This window comes from Triplophysa rosa, linkage group LG5, assembly GCF_024868665.1.
Source record: "Triplophysa rosa linkage group LG5, Trosa_1v2, whole genome shotgun sequence".
Taxonomy (NCBI): Eukaryota; Metazoa; Chordata; class Actinopteri; order Cypriniformes; family Nemacheilidae; genus Triplophysa; species Triplophysa rosa.
Window position 1 is genome coordinate 23,345,590 of NC_079894.1, and position 27,428 is coordinate 23,373,017.

At 40.0% G+C, this 27,428-nt stretch overlaps 1 protein-coding gene across 7 annotated transcripts in view; it reads right to left on the minus strand.

Annotated features, from left to right (window-relative positions):
- Nucleotides 1-27,428, minus strand: part of gigyf2 (GRB10 interacting GYF protein 2) — a 35,736-nt gene that overhangs the window by 4,531 nt on the left and 3,777 nt on the right. The window contains exons 2-25 of one of the 7 annotated variants that reach the window (XM_057333269.1): nucleotides 21,781-21,831; nucleotides 17,463-17,601; nucleotides 17,265-17,360; nucleotides 16,476-16,584; nucleotides 16,076-16,184; nucleotides 13,636-13,676; nucleotides 13,509-13,541; nucleotides 13,239-13,403; nucleotides 11,988-12,202; nucleotides 11,691-11,841; nucleotides 10,131-10,370; nucleotides 9,860-10,047; nucleotides 9,085-9,235; nucleotides 8,684-8,850; nucleotides 8,497-8,591; nucleotides 8,249-8,359; nucleotides 7,906-8,045; nucleotides 6,931-7,034; nucleotides 6,578-6,718; nucleotides 5,631-5,789; nucleotides 2,576-2,809; nucleotides 943-1,071; nucleotides 511-753; nucleotides 216-406 (exon numbers count right to left, since the gene is read on the minus strand). In XM_057333269.1, coding sequence (XP_057189252.1) covers nucleotides 216-406; nucleotides 511-753; nucleotides 943-1,071; nucleotides 2,576-2,809; nucleotides 5,631-5,789; nucleotides 6,578-6,718; nucleotides 6,931-7,034; nucleotides 7,906-8,045; nucleotides 8,249-8,359; nucleotides 8,497-8,591; nucleotides 8,684-8,850; nucleotides 9,085-9,235; nucleotides 9,860-10,047; nucleotides 10,131-10,370; nucleotides 11,691-11,841; nucleotides 11,988-12,202; nucleotides 13,239-13,403; nucleotides 13,509-13,541; nucleotides 13,636-13,676; nucleotides 16,076-16,184; nucleotides 16,476-16,584; nucleotides 17,265-17,360; nucleotides 17,463-17,601; nucleotides 21,781-21,818 — 3,389 coding nt within the window. In that variant the 5' untranslated portion in view covers nucleotides 21,819-21,831. Of the gene's footprint in view, nucleotides 1-215; nucleotides 407-501; nucleotides 754-942; nucleotides 1,072-2,575; nucleotides 2,813-5,630; nucleotides 5,790-6,577; nucleotides 6,719-6,930; nucleotides 7,035-7,905; nucleotides 8,046-8,248; nucleotides 8,360-8,496; nucleotides 8,592-8,683; nucleotides 8,851-9,084; nucleotides 9,236-9,859; nucleotides 10,048-10,130; nucleotides 10,371-11,690; nucleotides 11,842-11,972; nucleotides 12,203-13,238; nucleotides 13,404-13,508; nucleotides 13,542-13,635; nucleotides 13,677-16,075; nucleotides 16,185-16,475; nucleotides 16,585-17,264; nucleotides 17,361-17,462; nucleotides 17,602-21,780; nucleotides 21,832-27,428 lie in introns of all 7 variants that reach the window. The other 6 variants (XM_057333266.1, XM_057333263.1, XM_057333264.1 and 3 more) reach the window with 6 other exon arrangements.

Consider the following 27,428-nt stretch of genomic DNA (forward strand, 5'->3'; position numbering starts at 1 on the left):
TAACACTGGCGATTTTGCTGTTTTGCGACATTGTTACAAACAATATGGAAATGATGACAAAAGTTAGACCATGTTTAATAAAATACTTTGTAGTATATATTATCAATAGATAACATGCCATGATGAAGTTTTTTTCAGCCAAACATTATACAAATTCATTTATTCTACTCCTGCACGGCACCATTGCTGTCATAAAGTATGTGGTAGTGGTTTACCTGAGGTTAGCGTTGCCTTTGTTTTTCTGGGTGTGGCTCTTGCGGGTAGCCTGAGGTGGGGGGGTCTCCTTCACTGCCTCATCCCAGAAGCCAATATTCGAGTTCTGAGCATCACCCCACACACTACTGCTGTCCACACCCCAGTTTGACCCAATATTATTGCCAGAACCCCACACCGATGAACTGAGGGTCTAGAGAGTTATACAGAGCTCATGAAATCGATCATGCAGACATGGAATAAGAATCATTGTGAATTGATTGAGAGCTACATAAAAGAAACACATACATGACTCACGGCTCGGTTCTGCGTGCGGATCTGCTGGGTGACGGACGAGTGCTGCTGCGGCTGCAGTGTCTGTGGTTGTTGCTGCTGCTGCTCTTTACCCTGCTTCATCTGCTGCGCCTCTTCTCTCTGAATCTCCAGCAGGGATTTGGTAGCAGGCGGCTGTTTGGCTACGTTCCCCCAGCCAGAGAGTTTCGTCTGAGGTTGCTGCTGCTGCGGCTGGTTCCTTTGGAGTTCCTGCTGCTGTCGTCTTTGCTGCAAGAGACAAAATAACCAATAAAACGATGATGCGTGTCATAAACAAAGCCTGAGAAATTAATCACGTGACCATTTTCATATCTATACCTATTAAGTAAAGGCCATGACAATGAATGACATAATATACAACTAAATTATTAATCATGACTGTGTGAATATGATAGGGGAAGTTGTCGTCATTTTCACCTCCTCTTGTGCCTGTCGCTCTCTCTCCTCCTCCAGTTTCTGGATCTCGGCAAGCGACAGGGCGTTCTGAGACTGTGAAATGGTGCTTGCTGTGGTTGACTGTTGACCCCACTTTGAAGATGAAGGGAGCTAAGGAAGAGTCGCATAAACACAAGTCATACATAAATGGGTCACATGAACATGCATTTTACGTTCTTACTTAAAGTGGCAGTCCGTAAGAATGGCCTCTTTGTCGCCATCTCAGTTTGTAATTGCTACTGCAAGTGATGTGCGGAGGTATTTTTTTGCACCGGTGAAAATCTTCCCTGTACATCAGTAGCTCATAATAGTCATAACAGATAACATGGTGGATGATACAACACGAAACAAATAAGAACGTAAACAGACCCAAATAGCGCAAATGGAGGCTGTGTTGAAGTGTTCTGATATTATTTCGGGTGCTGGGTCATATCCATATCTCCCAACACTGCCGTTTTGGCCAGGAGTCTCTCGTAACGTGAACCGGACAGAAGATCCGGGGGTCTAAAATGCTGACAGGTACGGTCATATATCATTATACATAACACAACTAGATATACATAAACTATACGCAAAGCCTTGTCATCATTTCCAGGAAAACAAGTCCGTAATTTTGAGTAAAATAACAGGCTTCACTTATCCCGTGTGAGTGCGCTACATGAAATACAGATGTGGGGAGGTCATTTCTAAATCACACGAGGTCCCCAGATAATACTAATCCTGTGCAAATAGGGCTTAAATTACATTTATCATAATGAACATGTATCCGTCTGTATTAACACAACAACTGCGCTACGGTTTTTGTGTTATCTATTGAAATATCGAAATGTCTTACCTGTTCTGTTCAGAAGAAATAAAGCCATGTCTGCATCCATTTTCAATCCTTTCAGATCATGGACTTCACGCCACCTTTGAAATGCCTTGCCAATATTAATTCTTGTTTTCGCACGAGTCCTATCACATTCCATTTTTCTTTGTAACGCTCATCAGTTCGTACTTTCTTGGTTTTCACAACTAATGAATTCCCAGATGTCAGCGCTGCTTGGCGTTTAAAAGTAAAAGTACTAAACACTGCCATAAATAATACTAAAAGTTTCCAAGAAAAATGTTCTGTGTACAATGCTACCCGTCACCCACAGCATCCACACGCAGGCTAGCAGCCGGATCCTCTTCGTTCTGTTCACGAATGTGACAAAATGACGCATAGACGAAAGACACCAAATAAGGATTTCCTGAGAAACACTACCCGACAAGGAAAATTACAAACCATTATTACAAGCTTTCCGTGGTGAATCCAGTGAGGGTAATGACAGTTTCAAACGCCGTTTTTTCATGTACTTGCTCAATAATTGGTTTTAGTTAATTTAATTAAAAAAAAACTTACGAATTGCCACTTTAACATACAAATAACAGAAGTTAATAACTTTAAATTCATGTGGATTTTGATTGGCGGCCCAAGTTCTATCACTCATTAATAAAATTGCTCTAAAAGTGATCCCAACGGAAACAACTTCCATCATTATTATATTACACAATGCATGTTAATCTGAAACGTACAAAGCCTGAAAGATCATTTTACTGCAATCTTCATGCATTTTTATCTGGGATGTTTCACCTTCATCTGTGCGAGCTGCTGCTGTTGCTGAAGTCTGCGCAGAGCCTCCTGTTGCTGCTGTCGTTGCCTCTGCAGCTCCTGCTGCCTCTGCGCCTCCTGCTCTCTCCTCTTCTGCTCCTCCTGCTGTTGCCGTGCCAACGCTGCAGCGGCGGCCGCTTCCTCTTCCTGCTGCTGCTTCTCTTCCTCACGCCGTCTCAAAGCTTCCAGTTCTTCCCGTTTCATGCGATCCCCTTCCTGCTTTGGGAACAAAACCAACAACAGATGACTACAAGGATCACTTACTAACCCCTCTTAAACCTGTTGAACTGACAAACCCAGAAATAAAACCTCTGTGGTGGACATAAATAGGTCTGAGAGGGATGATCAACATACACGTTCTATTTCGCATAACACTTCCAATTACAAAAAAAGCAAGAGTTATACAGGAATTACCAACCTGAATTGACCTATCGCTAAGCCCCGCCCTCCTTAGATACTGTCGCAAGGGCCTCTGCACCACCAGGGGGCCCCCTTGAGTACCGAATCAAAAACACTATATGCTATTTTTATAATTTGCGGATTCAACTTTACAAGAATCATTTGGAAATGTCCTTTTTAATCCTTAATTTATTTAATTACTTTGATGTCTCGGACAGCATGTCATCACCTCGGGCAGGTGATGACATGCGCGTGATGTGATGATGCACGTTTACATATGACCATGGCTAGAAAACGGAGCTTTCCATCTGTAGCGGGGAAAAAACGGCATAAACGCGAAGCAAAAGAACAAGGCGGCATGTGTTGTACTATTTTCAAAGTCTTATTTAGTTTTGCCAAATTATGCAAGTACAGATTTACAAATCCAGTATTTATCCACTGGCATAAAATTGGTTTGACGTTGGACGTTCGATAGTCTGAATTTAGGGACCGTCTCCAAAGTTACAAAGGCTACACATTAATATACACGTTTCTAACTTCAATAGCATTTAAAAGCTTGCTTTAGTCATAAAACCAGTTGTACAGTGTTCATGTGGGTGTCACCACTGCAATCCACTGTATTTCGTTTGCCCATGATGATATGTAATTTTTGTGTCATCACATTTAGAGAATTATTGATGTGTTTCCCTATGCTTAGCTTTCTTGAGTAAACTATATTTATCATGTTTTATATTTGTTAATCACTCATTTGGTTAATTCAAGTTTTTTGACAGCTAGATGGTTCCAGAGCCACGCGTTACTTTGAGTAAAGAATTATTTACATGTGAATCAAAATGTGAATTTAATTTTAAACGTAATTGTTCTAACTGGCAGTTTAATGTTTTTTTGTCTTTCAGTTTTTATTCATTTAAGTGTGTATATTGATTTATTATTTCTTATAGTTTACAGTTATGTTTATCTAAATTTAACTATGACAAGGGCCCCCACAAAGGTTTGCTTAGGGCCCCCAGACGTCTAGCTCGGACAAACACACGCAGTTCACTAATGTCTCAAGCTGCGTTCCCACCAAACACGAATGAAGCGTTAAGCGCGAGTGATTTACATGTTAAGTCAATGCAAAGACGCGATAGGACATCCTGCGGCGCAATTTGAGCGTTTCGGGTGTTTGCGCAAATCGCGCGAGTTGAAAAATCTGAACTTTGGCGAAAATTCGCGCCACGTTATCCAATCAGGAGCTTGCTCCTAGTAGTGACGTGATTATGACGTAGCGAGCGGAGGCAGAAATCCGAAACAACAGTGGAGGACAAAATCATATTTGCTGTATGTGGATACCCGGAGCTGTACGATACATCTTACTTTTATCGAAACAGGAATAAAAAGAATCTTGCTTGGAAGAAAGTGAGTGTCGAGGTCGGACAATCTGGTAAAAACGATCTTTACTCAATTTGAGCTATATATATACGAGACTGGAGCCACCTGTCAGAAGCCCCTCTCATGACGCGAATTCGCGTCTGTTCTGAAGTGAATTTCACGCACGAATGAAGCGAGTAAACTCAAAATGTTCAAGCGTCCAACTACGCGTGAATAGCGCGATTCATTCACGCAAGTCGCGTTTGGTGGGAACGCTCAGTTACAATGAGAGCTGTCTGTGTGAAAGCCTTGTTCCAAGAGTTTTCACCCATTTTGCACACACTCTCGTTTTGGAGTATTCTATTGGGACTTAAATATATCATGGAAGGATATATAAAAGATTTTACAATAAATATGGTAGATAACCAGATTAATTTGGAAGCAAGGGTTTACAGATCACAATGCAATTGGGAGAAGCCTGTCGTCATGATCGCAAGTGAAACTTCTGTTTATGTTCGGCAGGGTAAGATTAAATTAATTTACGTCTAACCAGTTTAATATGGAGTGGCACGGACATGTAGACCTTCATTCGTGTGTTTTTGACCTGCAATGAACATGACGTGAGAACAGTTAGCAATTTAAGTTTGTACGTTAGCATGGACTCGCTAACTCTACCGTTTTTAGCCAGCGATACCGTGCTGAAGCACATGATGACATTAACGTTCTGCTTGAGCACATAAGTTGTAATAATGAGAGTAAGGACAACCGTTTTCTTTGGGATAGAACCAGGTTACTGCGCCAACAGTTCTGTCTTGTTTAGGTATAGCAAATGGAATAAAATAAATTACAATCCCCATCCTCTCAGGATATCTGGAATCAGTGTTACAAGTACCCCAGGCACATCGTTGCACCATTTTTGTAGCATAAACACCATAAACATGATGAGAGCTTCAGATTTTACAATGCTTCTCTATGGCACTGAAACCTAAAGTAGTCCGAGTTCCGGTCCCCGTGCAACTGATACTCAGCTGCCATTGGCTCATCTGCGTTTGAGGGGAGGGGCTTAGTGATAGGTCAATTATTAGGCTGCTAATGTTACAAAAAGCTCATACATACAAATTTTATGAATAAAAAACTGACTCAAAAAATATGGCTGTCCATCTCAAAAGAATATAATGCATTAAGTGAATGAATCCAGAGATAAGACACACACACACACGCACACATACACACACACGCGCACGCAGGCACGCACGCACACACAAAAAACACAGGTAACAGTTCACACCTGTTTGCGCAGTAATTCTTCCCTTTTTCTCTTCTCCTCCTCTTCTCTCCTCCTTTCCTCCAGCCTGCGGAGCGCCTCCTCCTGAGCTAACCTTTCATCCTCCTCTTTCTGCCGCCGGACCGCCTCCTCCTGCTCGTGCTGTCTCTGGAGAGCTTCCTCCTACAGAACAAACAAACCCACAAACTACATTTAAAGGGGCCATGCAACGATGTTTCATGCATTCTGACTTATTTAAAATGTTAAACGTGCTTTCTTGTCATGTTTGACATGGTCAACTTGTATGTCTTAGTATTTCTGTGCTCGATACACTACCCCAAGGTTCGTATAGGTTTCAGAAAGGTTTTTTCGAACATGAAATTTCATTTCGTAACAACTTTTCTTAGTCCCTTATTGGGCAATTCACCCGGAAAAGCACGCCCACAGAAAGGCAAAAGAAATAGCCCGCCCACGCGTCAACCGACGAGCGAGTCACAACCAATTTCTACAGGTTTGGAACAACTTGAGGGTGAGTAAACGATACGATTTTTTTGAGTGAACTGTCCCTTTAAGTTTTAGTCTTGTGTGTATTGGGCCCAGTTCCATAAACTTAGCCACTAAGTTAAGACAGCGTCTTAACAACTAGTCTCACTGACTAGCAATTAGTTAGGACTAACCAGTCTTACTTTTTATATTTCAAGTAGCCCAATCAACCTTTTTATGTAACTGATTTAAAGAAGGTACGACTACTCTTGAAGAAAAAAATTTGATGTCTAACTTTATGCAACCGGCCCCTGGTCTTAGATAGTTCAAAATTTTACAGAGAGCACCGAAAGAAACATTCAAGAACTGAATATGACTAAAACCATGTATGTAAGTGTAAGTTTCCATGAGTTTTTTTTATGTCAAATTACACAGAGCAGTAAAACCGCTCGAAGTGTGACACTTATGGGTTTCTCTGCTCTGCTGACCTGCTTGCGGCGTGCCAGTTCTTCCTCATCCAATCGCTTCCGCTCCTCTTCCAGTCTGGCACGTCGAGCCTCCTCCAGACGCTTCCTCTCCTCTTCTTCCCTTTTAGCTCGAAGCTCTGCTTCTCGTCTCTCCATCTCCAGCTTTAAATCAGACGAGAGCGATTAATAACAAACTACTACTTTTACGTTCATATTCCTACAAAACTAAAGCAAAAAAGGAAAAACACAGAAATACCACAATGAAAAATACAATCAGCATTTAGGTCAAAAAGTGACTTCAAAGCAACTCAAAATTAGGTCATGACTTAAGTCATTTAACGTGCTTAAACTCACATTTCTCAAACCGTTCTCACCTTCACAGCTTTGGCTTTCTCCATCTGCTGCATCTGCTGTTCAATGGAAGACACCTGATTCATGGAGTCCAATGGCAAGTCCCAAACGCTACTCCCTTCCCAAGCTGAGACACACAGTCATTTACTTCAGACATTAAAGCCAAAGTTGTAATGATACGCATAAATCTGTGAGACATATGTCGATAAGAAAACCCCTCTTGCAAGCAGCAGCTTTCCTGTGGCTCAGTGGTTGGAGCATGGCACTAGCAATGCCAAGGTCATGGGTTCGATCCCAGGGGATTGCACATAGTCAACAAATGTATAATACACTGCAATGTAAGTCGCTTTGGATAAAAGCGTCTGCCAAATGTACAGTAAATGTAAATGTAAAGTACAGTGGCATAAAGGAGGACTATTTCTTGATGGCAGCAAGAGATAAAGTAACAGATGATAAAAAGCCATGAACTGTTAACAAAGTTGGGGCAGTTTTACACATCAAGACTAGATGAGCAACAATTGAATTTAGCGCTGGTCACAGGCTTGATGTTTCTATGATAAGAACGTCTAGCAAATATATAAGTAAATGTAAAAAATGTGAAACTCTGGATGCCAGTTGTTTCAGTTCTGCCTAACTGGCATGTAGTCAGCCGAGTCAAAAAACTCGCAATTGGGTTCCACAGCGTGAGACGAGAGTGAGTCATATCCGACACTAAAGGAGTGATGTGTTACTGTAAGTGAGGAGACGAGCACGCCAGACATGCAATGGAAAACTCCCATAAAATTGAAACACTTTCTTCATTCAGAAGCACTTCGCACTGTTGATTTCTAGACATGAACTATTTCCACAGTATAAAGAGCCAGAAAGCTTGAAGAGGCAGATTACAGCACAGCTGAACGCATTCTGAAGTCTCGAGCTCCCTAAGCATGTTCCTGATCTTTCATTACTTAAGCACAACTGATACTGCACAGTTCTCTGTGTTTGTGCCTATTACGTACAGCTTGGAGCGGCCGGCGGCATGTTTGGAGAACAGGAGGCCTGAGTGGAAGAGTTCTGCATTTCCCAAACAGACCCTGAATCTGGAACCGACATGGAGCGTGTGACAGGAGGCAAGAGGCTCTGTTGTGGCTCCGGAGTTCTGCAAACAAAACCAACGCGTGAAATATTCAAAACACAGACACCACGACAAACCGCCCCCACGTTGTGTTAATGATATATTTTTTGTGCCCTGACATGCTTTCTTGATCACACTTCTGTAATTTTGTGGTCTCGTTTGAATTTCAGTAGTATGATTTGACCGGGGTTGTTAAAATATTGTCACGTAACATGCGACGTGCCAACCTTATCTTGAGGGCCTGATGCAGAAGAAGGTTTAGCTGCTGCTGCTGTGTGGGCGGAGGAGGGGCGGAGCTTAAAACCTTCTGCTGAGCCAATGCCTGAGCGTACTGTTGCCTACCGAACAACAGAGACAGAGATTAAGTGATAAACCGATACATCAAAACGACGCGTCTGTGTTAGTTGACCCTTGTGTCGGTTCCCATATCTATCACCATCTACAAGAACTGTGAACGTTCAGGTTGTTGTCTTACCTGAGTAGGTATTGATATTGCAGCTGCTGCATCTGAAACATATTTAAAGCATTAAGCTCCTGTTGTCGCTTCATCCTCTCTTGTTCAGCATCTCCCTACGTGCAAACACACACGCAAACAGTCTGTGATGCTGAACGACATTGGGAAAATCCTAGTTTGACAAAAAGAGAAAGTAAAGTTTGATTACCACCATGGGAGGAAGCGTCGGGCCGGGGGTGAAAGGCACTCGTCCCCACAACTTCATAATATCACCCAGAGGCTGAAACATCTCGTCGCAGCCTCGCTTCACCTGCAGGGTCATGGTGAAATAACCCGCCTGAAACCACTCAGACATCTCTTGGTTTTTAAACGGTCCTGTGGAAAGACATTCACAAGTGTCTGTTTGAGGGCCATGGTCACATCTGTCATTCTCTGAAGGTCACAGAGACGATGTTGCAAAAGTTACACGCACTTTGTGAAGTATTTTATGAAAGTGTTTGCTACAGTTTTACTTTTTAGTCAGTACAGATTTAAGAACAATGTTTTCAATGCACCTCTACCATGGCACATTTTCAAAACGCAGTTCAGCTTGATTCAGGGTTTGCTCACCTTGGATCTCTCCTTGCGGATCCTTGTAAAACCATTTGAATGCAGCCTCGTGGGTAGTGTGAAGAGCTGTGGGTTTTGGGACGAGCTTAGCGGCCAAACGCTCATCGTCCACACCCCCGTCCTGCAGGTACGCCACCATTTTCTCTGCTTCCTGTTTGAGAAAGAAAGGAAGCACATTCTCACCTCTTGGCAATGCATACAACCCTCTACAATGAGGCAAGATAAAACATTTTTATGTCTTAAAGGGACAGTTCACCCAAAATTAATAGAAATGTCATTATTTACTCACCCTCGAGTTCTGTACAAAATCTGTAAAAATGTCTTTGTTCTGATGAACACCGAGAAAGATATTTGAAAGAATGCTTCTTTCCCCATTGACTACCATAGGAGGAAAAATGACAATGGTAGTCAAAAGTGCCCCAGAACGGTTTGCTTTCTTAGATTCTTCAAAATATCTTCTTTTGTGTTCAACAGAACAAAGACATTAATAAAGCAGTTTTTCCTACTATGGTAGTCAATGGTGGCCAAGAACTGTTTGGTTACAATCATTCTTACAAATATCTTTCTCTGTGTTCATTAGAACTAAGACATTTATACAGGTTTGAAACAACTTGAATAAGACATCATTTTTGGGTGAACTGTTCCTTTAAATGCTATTATTTTTATCGTCCATAATCTAGAGTGCGGAAAACATGTTTGCCATTATAACCATTTATGAAAACGGAATGTATGATGCATCTCTAAAACAGCTTTACATTATTTCACCACCCCACACCTGCTCAAAGTGCTTCAGTCCCTCATCCTCATCCATGTCAGAGGGTAGGGCAGTGGGCCGACTGATGGGACCCACGACGCCTGTTGATAGAGGAAGTAGTGGTGCCACCGGCACCTTCAGAGGTTTGACCTGCAGGGGTTGAGTGGACACTGGCTGGGCAGGAAGAACTGAAGATGGGACCGGAAGATCTAGACAAAAGAATCGGATTTACTCAGCATTCCCAAACAAAACCCACTACTCTAAAATCGGGAGTTATTCATGTGGGCTTTACCTGGGAGTGTGGTGGTGTTGTGTGATATTGAAATGGCTTCCACGATGCTGTTGGGTAGTGCGGTGTGTGGTGGTGCTTTACATGATTCTGGTACAGTTGGTCTCTCCAACGGTCTGTCGGTGTTCTCAGCTGGTTCCGGGTGCACAGTAGGAAGGGGTGCTGGGGTTGCAGGCTCTGGCGGGGTAACCGCTGTTGGCAACGCTACAGCAACCGGTGACGGCTCCTCTGATTTACTGCAACCTGTCAACAAAATAAATGTTTTAGTAAAAACTTGTGAAAACGTATCTTGTTTGTGCTGGACAAAATGGAAGACCTCTGAAGTTGAACATTTCAAAGGGACGGCACACAAAAACCTGCATTTCAAACTGCATGTCCTGCAGCTTGTCTGCGAACATTTATGTTCCACGACAGTAAAAAAAAATGTTGCACATGTACGTCTCCCAGGTTCTCCATCAATGACTAACCTCTCATATGTTTAAAGGAGCAGTTCACTATAAAATTTAAATTTCATGATAATTCACTCACCCACATGTCAAAGTGTGTTCATTTCTTCGGTCGAAAACAAATTGAGGCTTACGAGGAAAGCTTTCCAGGGTTCGTATCCATATAATGGACTTAAACGGGGGGCTGTTGGTTAAGGTCCAAATTTCAGTTTCATCGCAGCTTCAAAAGGCTCTACACGACACCAGTCGATGAGAATAAAAGTGTTGTCTAGCGAAACGATTGGTCATTTTCCAAAAAAAAAGATATATTTTTACTCCATCAAAAAAATTATATATTTTTTACATAAATATATGGCTTGCAACTGCCTTGGGAGTGCCTCCATGCAGCGCGTCCACGACTTCACGTACTACAAGGTCACGCATGAAGTAAGCGAAAGTTCCGACCCAGTGTTTACGAGTGTGGAGAAAGAAGAGTTCTTAGATGTTGAATGACACGTTATAAGTCTTTGTGCAAGATTATTGTTTAAAATGGTCAGTTCGTGTGCATATCAAGGATGTTCAATCTTTTGAAATCTATGTCAAACGTAACCTTTCCAACATGATGGAGTAATATGGAAGTCGTGGACGTGCATCGCGGAGGCAGTGCAAGCCATGTATTTATGTTTAAAAAGTATTTCATTTTTTGTTTTCTTGGAAAATGAATAATCGTTTCGCTAGACAACACCCTGAATCGTTGGCTGGTGTCACAGAGTTTTTTGAAGCCGCGATGAAACTGAAATTTGGACTTTAACCAACATCCCCATCTAAGTCCATTACATGCATAAGAACCCTGGAAAGCATATTCCTTAAAAGCCTCAATTTGTTTTCGACAGAAGAAATAAACACACGGCTAGCTTGTATGACATGTGGGTGAGTGAATTATCAAGACATTTTAATTTGATAGTGAACTACTCCATTAAGTGCAACATTGCACATTTGCGATATTCAATGTATTGTGCAGTACAACAGGCTTTGGAGCAGAGCTTTTATGCATCACTTTAATAACTTGAATGATGAACAGATAATGCTCTCCACAATACCATCAGTGGTTTACAAGACCGTCTCATTTCCTGCTCACCATCACTTCTTTCCCCCTCTTGCCTAGTGTCCATGTCAGCATCTTTGGTTTGTTCCGATTCGCTTTCATCTCTTTCTGCATATTCTTCACTCTCCTCCAGCGGCCGGAAATCCAGCTCCGCCTCTTCCAGAATTGGCTCCTTAGGAGCTTTCTAATGGGGCAAATAAGAAAATCCATTAACAAACCAAACAAATTACACTGACACAGATAATTAGACAACTACAGCCTCTCAGTCTCTTATACAGAGATGAGAGTACGGATGGTAAAAGTTGAAAAACTTACTTCAAATGCTCTCACCTTAAGTGAGAGGAAGGCCCCTGAGGAGTCAAACGTCCCCGTCTCCTCCTCAGCGTCTTCAAGACACCATTCTGGCAAAATGTCTCTCTCCTCCTCTACGCTGCCGCTACCCGACCGAGGTCTGCGGTAACCGCTGCGCTCCTCGTCCCTGCAGTCGAACGGGAAGCGCCGCCGTTGGTCCGGGTGTTCCCGCCACCCTGCAGACCGCGGCCCATCTATAAATGAAGAATTATGTTATTAAAGTGAAAAATGGCAGACTATCCATTTTGAAACAGCCACGTTGGATGCCGATTTTAATCTTGTGTGCTTTTACATTTAAAAGACTGCAAGAAGAACTGTGACACTGCTTTTTATCATACAATGAAAGTAAATAGTTACTGAAGCTGTCCGTCAGTAACATTCTGCAACATTCTGCTTCGCATCTCCTTTTGTGTTCCACAAAAAATGGTTACAGCATGTGTGTGAGTAAGCTATGACACTTCCCATTTTTAGGTGAACTTTTGATAGAAAGCACAGTTCCTTTTTAAAGAAAGAAAAAACATGTGTATAAACAGGGATGTGGTTTCTGCAGTAGTCCCACACACTTTTATTATAAAGAGCTAGTTCACCCAAAAATGAAAATTCTGTCATTTACTCACCGTCTTGTCATTTCAAAACTGTGTGACTTTTTCTTAAGCAGAACACCAAAGAAGATATTTTGAAGAGCGTTGGTAACTGGCACCCAATCACTTGCATTGGTTTTGTGTCCATACAATAGAAGTGCATGGGTGCCATCGCTGTTAGGTTACCAATTTTCTTCAAAATATCTTCCTTTGTGTTCTGTGAAAAAAACAAAGTCATACAGGTTTGACAAGATGGGGAGTAAATGATGACAGAATTGTCATTTTTGGGTGAACTATCCCATTACCTTACAAACTACATCAAAAAGAGAAGGAAACTCGATGCAATCTACAGTCATTTTTCAAAAAACTTTTCTAGAAATCATTCTTTAGATTAGTAACAAAGATGTGTTTGTGCTGTCATCTGAGGGTGTTTTCATAAATGTCAGTACACTTCGTTCTAAATGTTACCCCAAAAAATTTCTCTCAGTAACTCTGGATAAAACTGACACAAAACAGAACTTCTAATATCAAATTTACTATGTTGAGATTAGGTTATAAAATTCAAGTTTTGGTACAGTTTTTTTCCCAGTACAAGGACATCACACAACCTTATGCGTTAACCCTTTCAGTAGAAAGGCATGTGGCGTACCTGGACTCGGAGGACACCATCTCTCGTTCTCCCGACGAGACCCTGCGATCCTCCAGCCCGCGTCATCGTCCTCTCCGTTCTGCTCATCTCGAGACATACGCCAGTTGTCACGTATAAATTCGTGTTTTCGAGTGTTCCCTGCAACATCCTCATAGTTGGCCCGTACTTAAAAGACAGCAACAGTATATTTTAAGTCTCTGTGATCAGCTCAAAGCTCAGGAAAAATCAAAAAGCATCATTTTCAACATCTTTTAGCAGAAAATGACTTACCGTGATTGACTGGAAAATGGGCAGGTGCTCCATCTAAAGAGAATCAATGGTCTCAGTATTAACATGCAAATCAATGCAATACGTCAACTAACTATTCAGACAAGACGCTATTCCTCAGCATACTAACCTGGATCTTTTCGACCTGGTTTTTCGAACCTTCTGTCTCCTCTGGACATACAAAACAGAGGAAAGAAACAATCTTGTCAGGTAACCTGGTCGAACATGCAAAAACCAGACATTATTCATTTTTTGTCTTTTTTCAGATCAAATGAGACCTTGAGTCAGGGTTGTACAGTGAGATATACATGTCGCACGTGCTACCAAAAAACGGTCTGCGCTAAGAATAAATTTACCAGTGTAGCACGCGTGCGATACAGTTTATCAGGTGAATTAGACAAGAGCTGCACGTTTGTGTGAAGGCCGTTTCTTGTTGCGCTTGTTTGTGTGTGACGATAATCAATAGTGTACTATAGTATTTGCTATAGAAAATTGTAGTGCCCTTGTAGTAAATTGATAAACCATAGTAAACATTGTAGTACACCAGGGGTCACCAACTAGCGGACTCCGGTCCGAATGTGGACCGCGAGATGCATCCGTCTAGATCTCAAAGCCTTTTGACGTAATAAATAAATGAACGCCTAACATTATTTTCTAATGCAATCAAATTTATACCATGCACATCAAGGTCCGCTAAGTAGCAGTTTGGGTCCTACGGCACCACGGACAGTTAACATATGCGCACTGTTGCTACGTTCAGATGTCGATGAGTGAAGAGAGCCGCGACAGACTCGCTGCACAGCGCACAGACAGATGTAACTGTCAGTGACTGAAAAACAATGTCCTTTTCAAAAGTTAGAAAAGTTGACGCTGAAAAGAAACCACGTTTTCCGAGATGAATGGGTCGAGAGATTTGCATTTATTGTTCCTGCATCGACATGCACGAGGCCGGTTTGTCTCATTTGCTCGGAGTCTGTTGCGGTTGTTAAAGGTGGAAACCTTAAACAGCATTATGAAACTAGACATAGACACTTTGAAGAAACTTGCCCGCAGCAGTCCGAGGTAAGGACACGGAAAATATATTAGCTCAAAGCCCAGTAGTAGCGATCTACATGGGTCCTTCCTCACTCACTTACCGCCCAACAACCAGCATATGAATGTTCACTAAGAATACAGTGGATCTTAGGAAAACATAAAAAGCCCTTTACTGATGGGAAAATAGTAAAAGAGTGCATGGAGGCTTTGTGTGAAACACTTTTAGAAGGAGAATAAAGACATGAACTAAACGAAAATATTAAACAAACCCCTCTTTCAGCTGCAACAGCCACAAGAGCTGAAATGTTATGTTCAGTCACAACTTGATGCTGCTATTTGGTAATCTCAGTTCAGCAGAAAACAACACTTTAGTTTTCTTTTAAAGTTGTTAATGTTGAAATGAATGTATACTCAGTGCAGGGTTAGAGATTAGGGAATTTTGCACATTTTCCTTCATTATATTGTTGCAGACATTGTAATGCCGTCTTATAGATATGAAAAGACATGTTTATTTCTTTGGTCTGCCAAAAACCATCAATTCATGTTTTTAGGTATTTAATTATCTGGACCTCGGCTGGTAAGGAGGGTTCGTTTACTGGACCTCAAGCAATTTTAGTTGAAGACTCCTGTAGTACACTATAATATGGCTCAAAAACACTATAGTATCTACAGTATAGTGTTTACTATAGTAAATACTTTAGTATACTACAGTAAATAACGTGGACAAGTATACCACTGTTGAATAGTAAAAAACGAATTAAAATGACATGGCCCTAATTTATCCATCTGTACGTAACATTAATGTCATTTGTCAGTTACCTGCCAATTCATGCGATGCACTGCACTTGCATATTTTTTTAATGATGACAACAGATGTTTTATACTTGTGCTACAACTGTTTGGCTTGTGCTACAAAACTTTAAACCTCTGTAGCACCAGTGCTATGTGAAAAAAACAGCCATGCCTAGAGTACATCTGAGGCCTTTATTATAGTCGTCAGTGAATTTCAGTTTCTACGTTAAAGGGATAGTTCACCCAAAAACTAAAATTCTGTCATGAATTATTCACTTTCAAGTTGTTGCAAACCTGTTGGTTGACCCAAAGAAAGATATTTAGACGAATGATAGCAACTAACATTTCTGGGTCATCATTGACTACCATAGTAGGAAACATTAAAATGGTAGTCAAAGGTGCCCTAGAACTGTTTGCTCTCCTAAATTCTTCAAAGTATCTTTTGTGTTCAACTGAACAAAAAATATATACAACTATTTTTCCTACCATGACAGTCACAGATACACCAGAAACGTCAGTTGCTAACATTCATCCAAAAATCTTTCTTTGTGTTCAACCAAACAAAGAAATGTATGCAGGTTTGGAGCAACTTGAGGGCGAGTAAATGACAAGAATTTTCATTTTGGGGTGAATTATCCCTTTAAAAAGGTGTTTAGAAGTACACAACAGAAGGGATGTTTAAACTTCACGTAAATCACTAGGAATCCCAGCAGCAGTGCCACACTGTGTTATATTTTACAAACCTCTCCTCCCAACTCTGAGAGCGGTGCATCTCTCGTCCTGCGCGGCCAAAACCTCCCTCCACATCATCAAAGCTTCTTTGGTAAAAGCCTCCATCGCCTCTGCCCCTCCCTGCAAATCACACACCACAACTACTCAAGAACACGCAGAGGCCTGCAGACTCACCTTTATACACCGACTTAAAAGCATGAGAGAAATTCATTGCATAAACATCTGAAACAACAACGTAGGAGGGGAAATGTATTCTCAAAAGGCCAACTGTTCCACAAGCACTCTCAAGTCTGCACTTTACTCTCCTTCAACAGAAAGTGCAGCACTTCCGCTGCAATAAATTCATTGAGCTTGCTGTACTTCCTTTAAACAGGAAAAAAAGGAAAAGGCTGTGGTTGAAACGCAGCTCACCTCGCCCCCGTGAGGAACTCCGTCCTCTGGGTGCCCCTGCCACCGTCCCCCCTCCCCTGCCCGTCAGACGGAGAACTGCTGTGCTGTTTACAGACATGGAGAAATTTCTCTGTGGAGACAGACACACATGTACGGCACCATGAGAGCGGTCCACGTGCAGGTTGCGTGACAGCGAGGCTGAGTGTGGGTGTGCATTCCCTAACTGTTTCGACCACAGCTTGTGCCAAAATGAAATCGCGTCACATTATAAGCAAAATTCAAAGGCCACTGCTTGAACGTGGCCACCACTTTCGTGCCAAAGAGGGAACAACATATCTTTTTCTTTTAATCTGGTTGGTTTTGCTGTTGCAATTGCTGTGTGAATGCATACACCACCTTTGAGCCCCATTAAACAGGGTACATTTGAAACAAGGAGCTTAAAGGAGTGGTTCGCCTTCAAAATGGAAATTCTGTCATTATTTACACGCCCTCTTGTCATTTCAAACCTGTATGACTTTCTTTTGTCTGCAGAACACAAAAAGAAAATATTTTGAAAAATGTTGGTAACAGAAAAACGTTGGTCCCCATTAACTTGCATTAGTTTTGTGTCCATGCAATAGAAGTCAATGGGGACCAACATTCCTCAAAATATCTTCTTATGTGTTTTCCAGAAGAAAGAAAACCACACATGTTTAAAAAGACGACGGGGTGAGTAATTGATGACAGAATTTTCATTTTGAAGGTGAACTATTCCTTTAAGAAATAAGAGTGACTTGACCTGACTTTTAGATAACCTTTCTTAATTCTCACCTGTTCCTCCTCTGTAAATGGGACTAACGCCAACGGCAGCAGGGGTTCCTCTTGTAAAATAGGTAGAAATTCCTTATCATGAAGATCTACCGGAACCTACGCCAAAAATGTAAAAACTTTGTGACTTGGGGACACATGGCTGCCATGCAACGAGGCACACCGCTGATCAGAATCTGAAAAAGCAGAGCAAGTCCTCACCATGTTATCCTTTACATAAAGTGCTAGCATCTCTTCTCTTCCGTAGCGATAGTCTGCGAGTTTATACTTTGGCAATGCAGGAGAGAGCGGAGGGGAGGCCACACTGCTGCTAACCCCTCCACCAGACAGGGCGCGAAGCCTGGACATAGAGATAAGAAAAACAAGTGTTCACTATCACTCGACAACTTACTAGACACTTTAACTTAAGGCATATGACAATGTTTCACAACTTAAACAACTATAAACCCTGTATGTGATTGGGATGTGACTGTTTATTAATGAACTTGTCCATGTCCAAAAACAAAGGTTTGTTATTTGAGCACTTATGTTTCTGTAGATTAACTGGTAGAACTGGCAAGCAACGACAATGTCTCGGGTTCAACTCCCAAGGAAAACGCAAAGCATATAGCTGGAACGTTCCACTGGATAAAAGCCTTACCAGACGCACAGATTTAAATGTATGTAAATGCAGGCAAATATAAAAACAATAAAGTTACAATAGATTGTTTACAATGCTTTTATCTACACTGTCAGATGTCGCTGTATATTTAGCAGCACATTACTGTAAAAATCCACAGTACAATACTGCATGTGTATATTACAGTAAAATACTGCAGTTCATAATGCATTATGGGTAATTTTGATTGAGCGGGAAACTTCTACAGTATATTTTGGTCTCGCTGTAACCTAGCTGTAGCCTTGCTGTAATGTGTTAGTCAATAATACAGGATTGGTGTAGCGAAAGTGCGCCACAACGTCAAATCACACAGAGCAGAACTCCTGGCTGCAGCTGGAGGAGGATATTCGATTCGATTTCTGGCAGTTCGGTAAGTTTGCAGTTTGGTTTATTTATGTTTCATGCAAAGCTATTATTTAGTTTTAGTATTTTGCACAACAGTCCACGTTGTTTTAAACGTGGAATGAGAGAAAAGGTCGCCAACAAACGTTGCAGTCTCCCTCAGAAATTAAACTACGTTAGATGTCTAACTGTTACCCACTGCTTAAACCCGATTTACACATCCCACTTAATTAATCATGAGGGTTTTGGTGAATTTATTTTCTGTGGAATTGTTTAAGTTCGTTTACAATGGCATGGTAGGTAAAATGACTTGTATTTGGCAATAGATAAACTCCCGTTAACCAATTGAACTAAGACTCCTCGCGAGTGCGGTATTGCTGTCCTAGTTTAGGATCGCTTATCTTGGCTTTCCTCTGTTCAGTTAGGGGCAGGGAGGAGCAGCAGCAGTATTCAGTTCGACCGTATGACAGGCTAACTCGTGAATTAGCTGTGCACGTGCTAAAACAACATTTTCATATCAATCACTAATCGGTATTTGCGTCTTCTTTTAAATGTAAAAATACTGTTCGGATATATGAACATCAACATAGTTTGTCTGTAAATAGACCAGACTTGACACGCTTTCAGGTTCTATATCTCACGCTCTCACTCGGCCCAAATAAATCTCATGTGAAATAACAAAGGCACTGTAAAGTAACGTTAGCCCACACAGCACCAAACTGCTCCACACGAAATGAAACGTAATATTTAACTGCGATGAGTGCGATCTATACAGATTACTGATGTTTTCATACACTAACAGGTGAATAAATGGGTTCGCGGTGTTATTACTGTTTACTTATTACGGAATATCAGCAAAAGCAGAGATGATGTTCTTTAGAGTGTTTTACATTCAGTTGGCCAATAAGTATTGTGTGGTAGCATATTTGTAGCAATATTGCTTCCAACACTTACAACAAGTTTCCAACGCCTCAAATCAATGCACGTACTTTGGTAAGGAGCGATGCTGGCTCCGCCTTTACGTAATGACGCTGTACGTCGGAGAGAGCTTGAAAATCAGCTTGAAAAAGCATTTTCAAAACCACATTGAATTTTGCTACACCCATACTATTTCGGTGTGTAACCGAAAATGCAATCCCAAATATCTAAACTCTTAATTTTAATGCATAACATTTAAATGATAATTTTGCTACATTTTTGCTTGGCTATCTTAAAGGTATATAATAAACAGAATGGTTTCAAAATTTTAGCAAGTAACATTTTTTTCCTTTCAGCTCTAGCGTGACAGTTTGGTCCCTTTTTGCACCCTGGGTTTATGGGTTTTCTGTAAGTATTGACCATAATAATACAACTTTTTATTCAAATTTGTTTTTGGTTTTACTACTGACTTTTTAGTAACACTTACAATAAGGATTTATTTGTTAACATAGGATGTTAATACATTTTAACATTTGGCAATACACTTTTAAATCAATCAATTTAGATCAAGACTTAATGGCGACTTCAGTCATCCTGCTCTTGATGGCCTTCTTCAGAGAGGCGATGGACTCCCTGTTCATCTTAACTGATGTAAGTATTGTTTTATCTCAAAACATTCATTGTTTGTTTTGCCTGCAGCACCATGAGAACATTTGCAGTTACCTTTAATTTTTAGATTGAAGAACTGGACCCTGATGCCATCATGTTTTCTGTAGTTACTTCAAGTTTTGAGTATTGCTTCATGTTGTTTTACTATGTTACAGGTCACTGCAACCCAGGCAGATGTGGAGGCACAGCAGGTCATACCAGATACCAGAGACACCCAGACTCATTATGCTCGGTAAGTTTGTACTTTCCCCACTACAGTTTCTTTAAATACCCATGTATACTCTCACACCCACACACTACACTCTCACACACACACACACACACACTACACTACACTCTCACACACCCACACACTACACTCACACACACACCCACACACTACACTACACTCTCACACACCCACACACTACACTACACTCTCACACACCCACACACTACACTACACTCTCACACACCCACACACTACACTCTCACACACCCACACACTACACTACACTCTCACACACCCACACACTACACTACACTCACACACCCACACACTACACTACACTCACACACCCTCACACTACACTCAGGATAGGAGTAAATTCAGGGATGAGTTGAGTGTATTTGAATCTTCGGCATATTTGTAAATATAATAAATATAGGCATATTTGTTGACTTAATGTGTATGATATTGCTAACAGATTTCTGGCCAGAATCAACCCTGAAGATGGGAAAAAATGCACATCCAGACAGGGAGTAAGCAAAAAGACAGGGAAGGTGGTGCAGAGAAAGGCAGTGGCCATTAACCCCCATGTGAACAGCTTCATGCAGTCCCTGATGGAGTTTGAATGGAAGACTTCAAACTAAAGGCCAGTGGTCTATCTGCCACAGTTTAATGCATTATTGTTCAGTCCTTTATGAAATTGGAGTAGAATATTCAAAACTATGTGCAAGTGTTCTCTTTACCTCAGTTAAATATGTTACAGTTTAGTCGTTGATGAACTTTGAATAGAAAATGTCAAACTACGGGCCAGTGTTCTCTTTGCGAGATTTAAATGTTACAGTTTAGTCAATGATGAAGTTTAAATGGAACATTTTAAACTACAGACCAGTGTTCTCTTAGCCAGAGTTAAATGACACATGTTACTTTGTTGCTATTGTTTCTTTTGATGTGTAATGTTTAAATTTCTAGTCACTTAAATGTTGTAATATATACATAGTCGTTATTCAGTTTTTATTAATATAATACATAATACTTCAATACTGTTTCAAATGTTTAATTTTTAAAAAATACTTTAATGCTTTTTGTTTCAATGAAATGATTCAATAAAAAATATGTTTGATGCAAACATTGCTTGGATTGCCTTTTGATTCATAATGTCAAGTATAGCAGTTTTGTAATATGAATAACTAATAAAGTAATTATTGCCAAAAAGTATTAAATAGTAATAATGTGTCAATATAGGTATTACAGTAAATTACAGTATAATACAAATACAGTAAAAATAGACAAATTACAAAATATTGTAAAAATACAGTAAAGTACTGTTTTGTAGCTATACAGTAATATTTTTTGTACTGTAAAATGTATTACAGTACAGCACTGTAAATAAAAATACAGTAACTTGCTGGCAACCGTGCTGCCAGTAACTTACTGTAAAAATACAAGGAAATCGTTAACAGTGTATACAGTCAAGAGAGTGAGTAAATGACACAATTAAACACTGCAATAACCACAAAAAGTAGAGTTTATGTTTATGCATACAGCAGACGCTTTTATCCAAAGCGACATGTGTGTTCCCTGGGAACTGAACGCAGGACCTTGGTATTGCTACTGTCATACACTTCTAGTTGAGATGTGAAAACCTTGAACGCTGAATTAGACTGTGTTCACAACATTAAACATTTATAGCGTTACTACGATGCATAAGCTCCGACAAAACTCACCATTCTGGTCCAAAGTTGAGTGTCTGGGTTTCTGCCATTTTTCTTGAAAGTCTGAAAATAATAATGATCCGATTAATATTTAATTAGCACTAAAATTATATGGGCAAGGACAAATGCAATCAACAGTACAGACACAAGATACAATAACACATACAATACAGATTTTTCTAATGTGTAGTTTTCACTACATACAGGGCTTTAAATTAAGCATTGTCACGTGGTTGTCCTTCGGACAAGTAAATTTGTCATTCACTTGTCCGAGTACAAAAATTACTTGTCCAAAGATAAAAAAATGATATTTCATTTGAATTATAATATAATAGGGGTGTAACAATACTTCGTATTACGATATTTCGCGATGCAAAAATGTTACGATGCGCACCGTAGAGAGATGGGGATATTTTACGATATGTTTAATTCTATTCATTCAGAGGTCAAGACGCTACCTACTCTGCGCCAGCGCATCATGTGTGCTTATCTCACATATGCGGTAGAGAGAGAAGTCTCTGTGAGATGGGGAAGCACAAGACACAATCTGTGTCTCCAAGTGGTTTACAAAGCGTCATATTTTCCTTCACAGTCGCCGTTAAAACACAGCAAACTTTAAGCGTGACTGCAGGCGAGTCACCCCGAAACTCATTACAAAGGCAGCACAAACGTTTTTAAATGCCAATGTTAATTTATCCGCTAACGTGAGCTGCTGCATAACATCATATGCAACAAAGTAAGCCAAAAAAGAAACAGCGCTGTTCCGATCAGAGAAGCGATGAAGTGAGTCGTACTGTATATTAAAAGATCGAATGACATGCTAAAAAACAAGTATGTGGTTGAATGTAGGGCTGAAACGATTCCTCGAGTAATTCGAATACAAAAAATCATCGAGACAAATTTTGTTGCCTCGAAGCTTTGTTTAATCCATTTAACTACAGTACACAAGGAGCACTGCGTTTCCCCACGGACCGTTATTACTGACGCACATCCCGCTAAACTCTATTCATGTTACAGGGCTCTCAAGTCTCCCGCATTCACCGTGAGACACACGCATTTGAGTCTGTTCACACGCTCACACGTATATCTCAAGCTGATAAATAAGTGGTAGCTTATTGAAATGGTGAACTGCTATTTTACTTAGTTTTAGTCTATTTTGCGAGTGAAACTTGTTTTCGGCTGCATTGAGTCTATCAAACTAGATGCGGACTTGTGGATGCCGAATCCTGTTATTTACACATGTCATCTGTCTGTTCTGCGTGTCTGCGTGAATGAACTGCACAGTTTAACATGCTACACGTGTGATGCTCATGAATTTGTCTGAGTCTGCGCTGAATGAGGACATGAACTTCACCTCCAGAGTTGCTCTGAGAGTTTATTTCACGAACATGTTATTGTTTGAGTGAAGAAACAGGCATACTAAAAAATAAGCGTCTTCCGACAACCTGCCAAAATAAAAGTCATAGGCTATATATTACTATTTAATAGTAAAAAAAGAAACTAAAACTAATTTATATAAACTAAATACATCATGCATGAGCTGAAGTTAGAAGAAATTATTCTTTCTATTTTTATTCATGTTTCTTGTTTATATATTTGTATTATATTGCATTTTGAATTTAATATGGCAATGGAATGTACTAAATGGGTTTAGTTTTCACAAATATTAATGTATGCAATTTCAGCATTAAAAACTTTGTTAAAAAATTGTTCTGAAAAGGAAACAAATTAGTTGTTTTACTCATTTTAAGAGACCTGTCTTACTTTCTCTTGTATATTTAGTATTGCTTTTTAATAAAGAAAAAGTACTTATTATCCGAATACCCGATTAATCGATGGAAAATCAGTAGAATACTCGATTAGTAAAAGAACCAATAGCTGCAGCCCTAGTTGAATGTACTGAATGAACACGCCCTTCACTGAATGAACGAGTCAATTGAGTCAAAATGAGACTGAATGAACTGCTACATGTCGTTCATGTTCTAATATTCTCTGTTACAACAATGCATATCCAGTAGTTACTCAACTTTTCTGAAAAATAAAGGTAATGACCTGGTTTAATTTAATTCCAAGGTAAAGTAAATTATGTCGAAACAGTTCAATCTTTGAATGGAACATTTAATTACACCAATTAAATGAGTTAATCCAGATAGATTTTAGTGGACTAATATAACGTAGATTTCGTCGACTAAAAATAGACTAAAACTATAATAAATTGGGATGACTAAAACTAAATTGCATTTTATGTCAAAATTGACACTGATCTTAATTCTAATTTCAGTTAAAATTCTTTATTAAATTGTATGTGCAACAAAATAAGTTACTGAAATTGTTAGTATTTTGAAAATAAATGTTATTTGAATTTCAGTTTCATTTTTGAATTTTGTTAAAAATATCGAGATGTGTATCGTATCGTGAACCCAGCATCGAGATATGTACCGAATAGTGAGCTGAGTGTATCGTTACACCCCTAGTTCATATCCTCATACAGTGCAGACGAAGATAAATCCTCGGCCATCATTCGTGTTGTATGTTAAACTGTGCACATAATTCACTCAGACACACACAACAGTGCGGTGCGCCATTGATTATTGTCACACACAAACAAGCACAACCACGACAAACACGCAGCTCTGTCTAATGCACATATTCTTATTATTCTACATATATGTCGCACTGTTTTTTTTTTTCAAGTTACTTGTCCAGTCGGGCAAGTAAAATTTTCTCTCACTTGGCCATACAAAACATTCACTTGTCCCGGAGAAGCGTTAATGTCAAGCCCTGACATATAAGAGAGTTTTCAGACTGCACGCAAAAAAGTGACGCGAGTGCGAGACGTGATGACGCGCTGGAATAAAAACAACAGATCCCCATGAACTAGGGATGTAACGATTCACTCAGCTCACGATGCGATGCACGATTCTGATCTCACGATGCGATTTATTCACGATTTACTCACAATTTATTTTGAAAAAATGAGTTGAAACCAATTAGAAATGAACAACGTCCCTTGCATTATTTCTTAAATGCTTCATGTTTCTTTGTATGATAAAATAATGTTTTATTTCAAATAACAAAACTAAACTGCAATTTTATAACAAATTAATAATAGAAAAAGTCTCTTTAATATAAACAAACTAATACTGTCTGTGCTTTTCTTGGATTTTTTTGCATTTAAGAAATATCAGCATCCACGTTCAGGTTTGCAGTGAAAATAGCGGCCCCTGCTGTCCAAAAAATGTATTGCGATTCAGTTCAAGTCTTAACCGATTTGAATCGTCGCTCATTATAACCGATTTTCAACCGGCTCACGGTGAATCGTTACAGCCCTACCATGAACCCTTTCACGATGTGGGCGATCAATCGCACCGCGAGAAAGAGATGTTTTATTCATCTACTGTGTCACTTAAAATCTGAAAATGCACTTCGCCCTGAAATGACTAACCATCTCAAATGACGTAAACTAGATGGCTTGGCCGGAGCATCCGTTAACTCCTCCCCTTCAACTGTCAGTCTGCTGCCAGTTTCATTTCAAAATCAACGCAACAGCTGTTTTTACAGATCCAATCAATGTGCAGTGAAAAACGCAAGCCACGCCCACTAGTTTTCTCCTTTGAAATTCCTTTTCACTCGGAAATGTGTTAGAATACGGAAGTAAAAACGATCGCAACTTCCGGTTCATGGGGACTTTAAAAACATTAAACTTAGCAGGTAAATACAACACAGGTGAATGTACATGATCTGCATTTTTACTTTTTAAACATAACAGCATACATTGATCTTTTATGAAGGTAATTTTAATGCTAGATTAACAAAATCTAGATACAACTTGATAATATAAAACACAACAGTCATAACCAGTCAGACTATTTTCTAGTTAAATGACAGGCATGAAAACATTCTGACATTTTCACAACTCATGTTTATTTGTATAACGATACAACCAACGTGTTAGCTACCCTGGGTTTCTCTCCGGAGCACATCACGGTCACTTCTTTTACTGAAACAACATAGCATACTCATTGTCCATCAGCGCCACCTAGCCTACAGGAGTGAAATAGCTGTTGCCGATCAGTCCCATCGACCTATAGAGAATGTGAAGCTACGTCACGCCGTGTTGAATAATGTTGCACCATCTTGTAGTGCAATACAATGTTTTATTTTTCTCGTTTGATTAGGAAATATAACTATGGTAGCTCGGTTTTGCTATGTTAAAAACTGCAATAGCATTACGCGGAGTCGTTCAGGAAAAGCCTGTGGTTCTTTCACTTTCAATTTCTCTATATATCATACAAAACAAGTAACGGTACATATCAAAACAATAATAGCCGTGGAGTATTATCCTACCAATATGGCGGCACTACTGCAACATAGGGCATGACGTCAGCTTCACATTCTCTGTGTGAAATCAAAGTTCGTTGGCCATTCGATAACAGTGCTTTTAGGCAAGTGTTTCCCGCAGGATTTCAGTCTGTGATACTACGGTGGGTGAGCCTCTTTGCTAGACGACATGACAACATGCACTAATTAGCATATTCATTAGGGATGGGCGATATGGCCCTAAAACTCTATCACGATAATTCCTGGTATTTGTTGCGATAACAATAAAAATGACGATATATCCATAACGCCATCCACCGCTGTTTTTTGCGTCAAGTGATAGTAGCTGCATGTAGTCTAGACCCTCAGAAAAACAAATATTATCAAAAAGTAAAACTTACCCCAAATCAAACAGCTCCTAAAATATACCTACAGTATTTTTGTAAATATAAAATATAATAGTGAGATTCGACTTCAAAAGGCTGTAGTAAAGAAAAGTTAAATGAACTAAAGCTCAATAAACACATCATGTCATACCTAAAACTGTATATATTCTATTGTTGGGTGGAAACGATCGATCGCATCGTGCTGTCAATCACTCTCTCTTGAACTGTGTGAACCTTCTCTTCTCACAGCAACATTCACTGAATCTGTCTATGACTCGCGCTACAGAAAGAGAACAGAAAAATGCGGATAAAAGAAATCTAATTAAACAATCCATGCTTTTATACGCTCATAAACGTATTTAAAATAACGTAATACAAACTCGCATTGTACTGTATGTAAACAGGCAGCAGTGCTGTGCACACCGTGTCGCTATGAAAGCACATGTGGGCGCGAGCTGCGCACAGGACGCTCCGTTCATCCTGTACATAACAGGCAAGAAATCAGATTAAACAATTTGCGCACGCGCGCATAACATCTAACGAATGTTTAAATAAATACTTTTAGCCAAACTAAATGTTGTGGTGTAACGTATTATGGCTATCAACGAATACTTAACAAACGAATTAAATAAAACGAAAGTGAAACTAAACATTAACTCTGATGCATCTACAGTGCCATCCTAAACGAGATTTAGAGCTTTTAGTGCAAACTCTTTCTCAGCTTCACGTCCGCCCTCCGCTATACCCGTTTTCGCTTCACATAATGAGCTGTAAATGGGTCTCACAAAGAAATACGTCATCAACTAGAATTTATCGTTTATATCGCGGGAAGACTAATTCCTATCTTGTGGGGAATTTCTACCGGTATATCGCAAACGATATAATATCGCCCATCCCTAATATTCATGACATCACATTTAGACTAGTGTCTGCACTTCCGAGCTGAACGGTCAC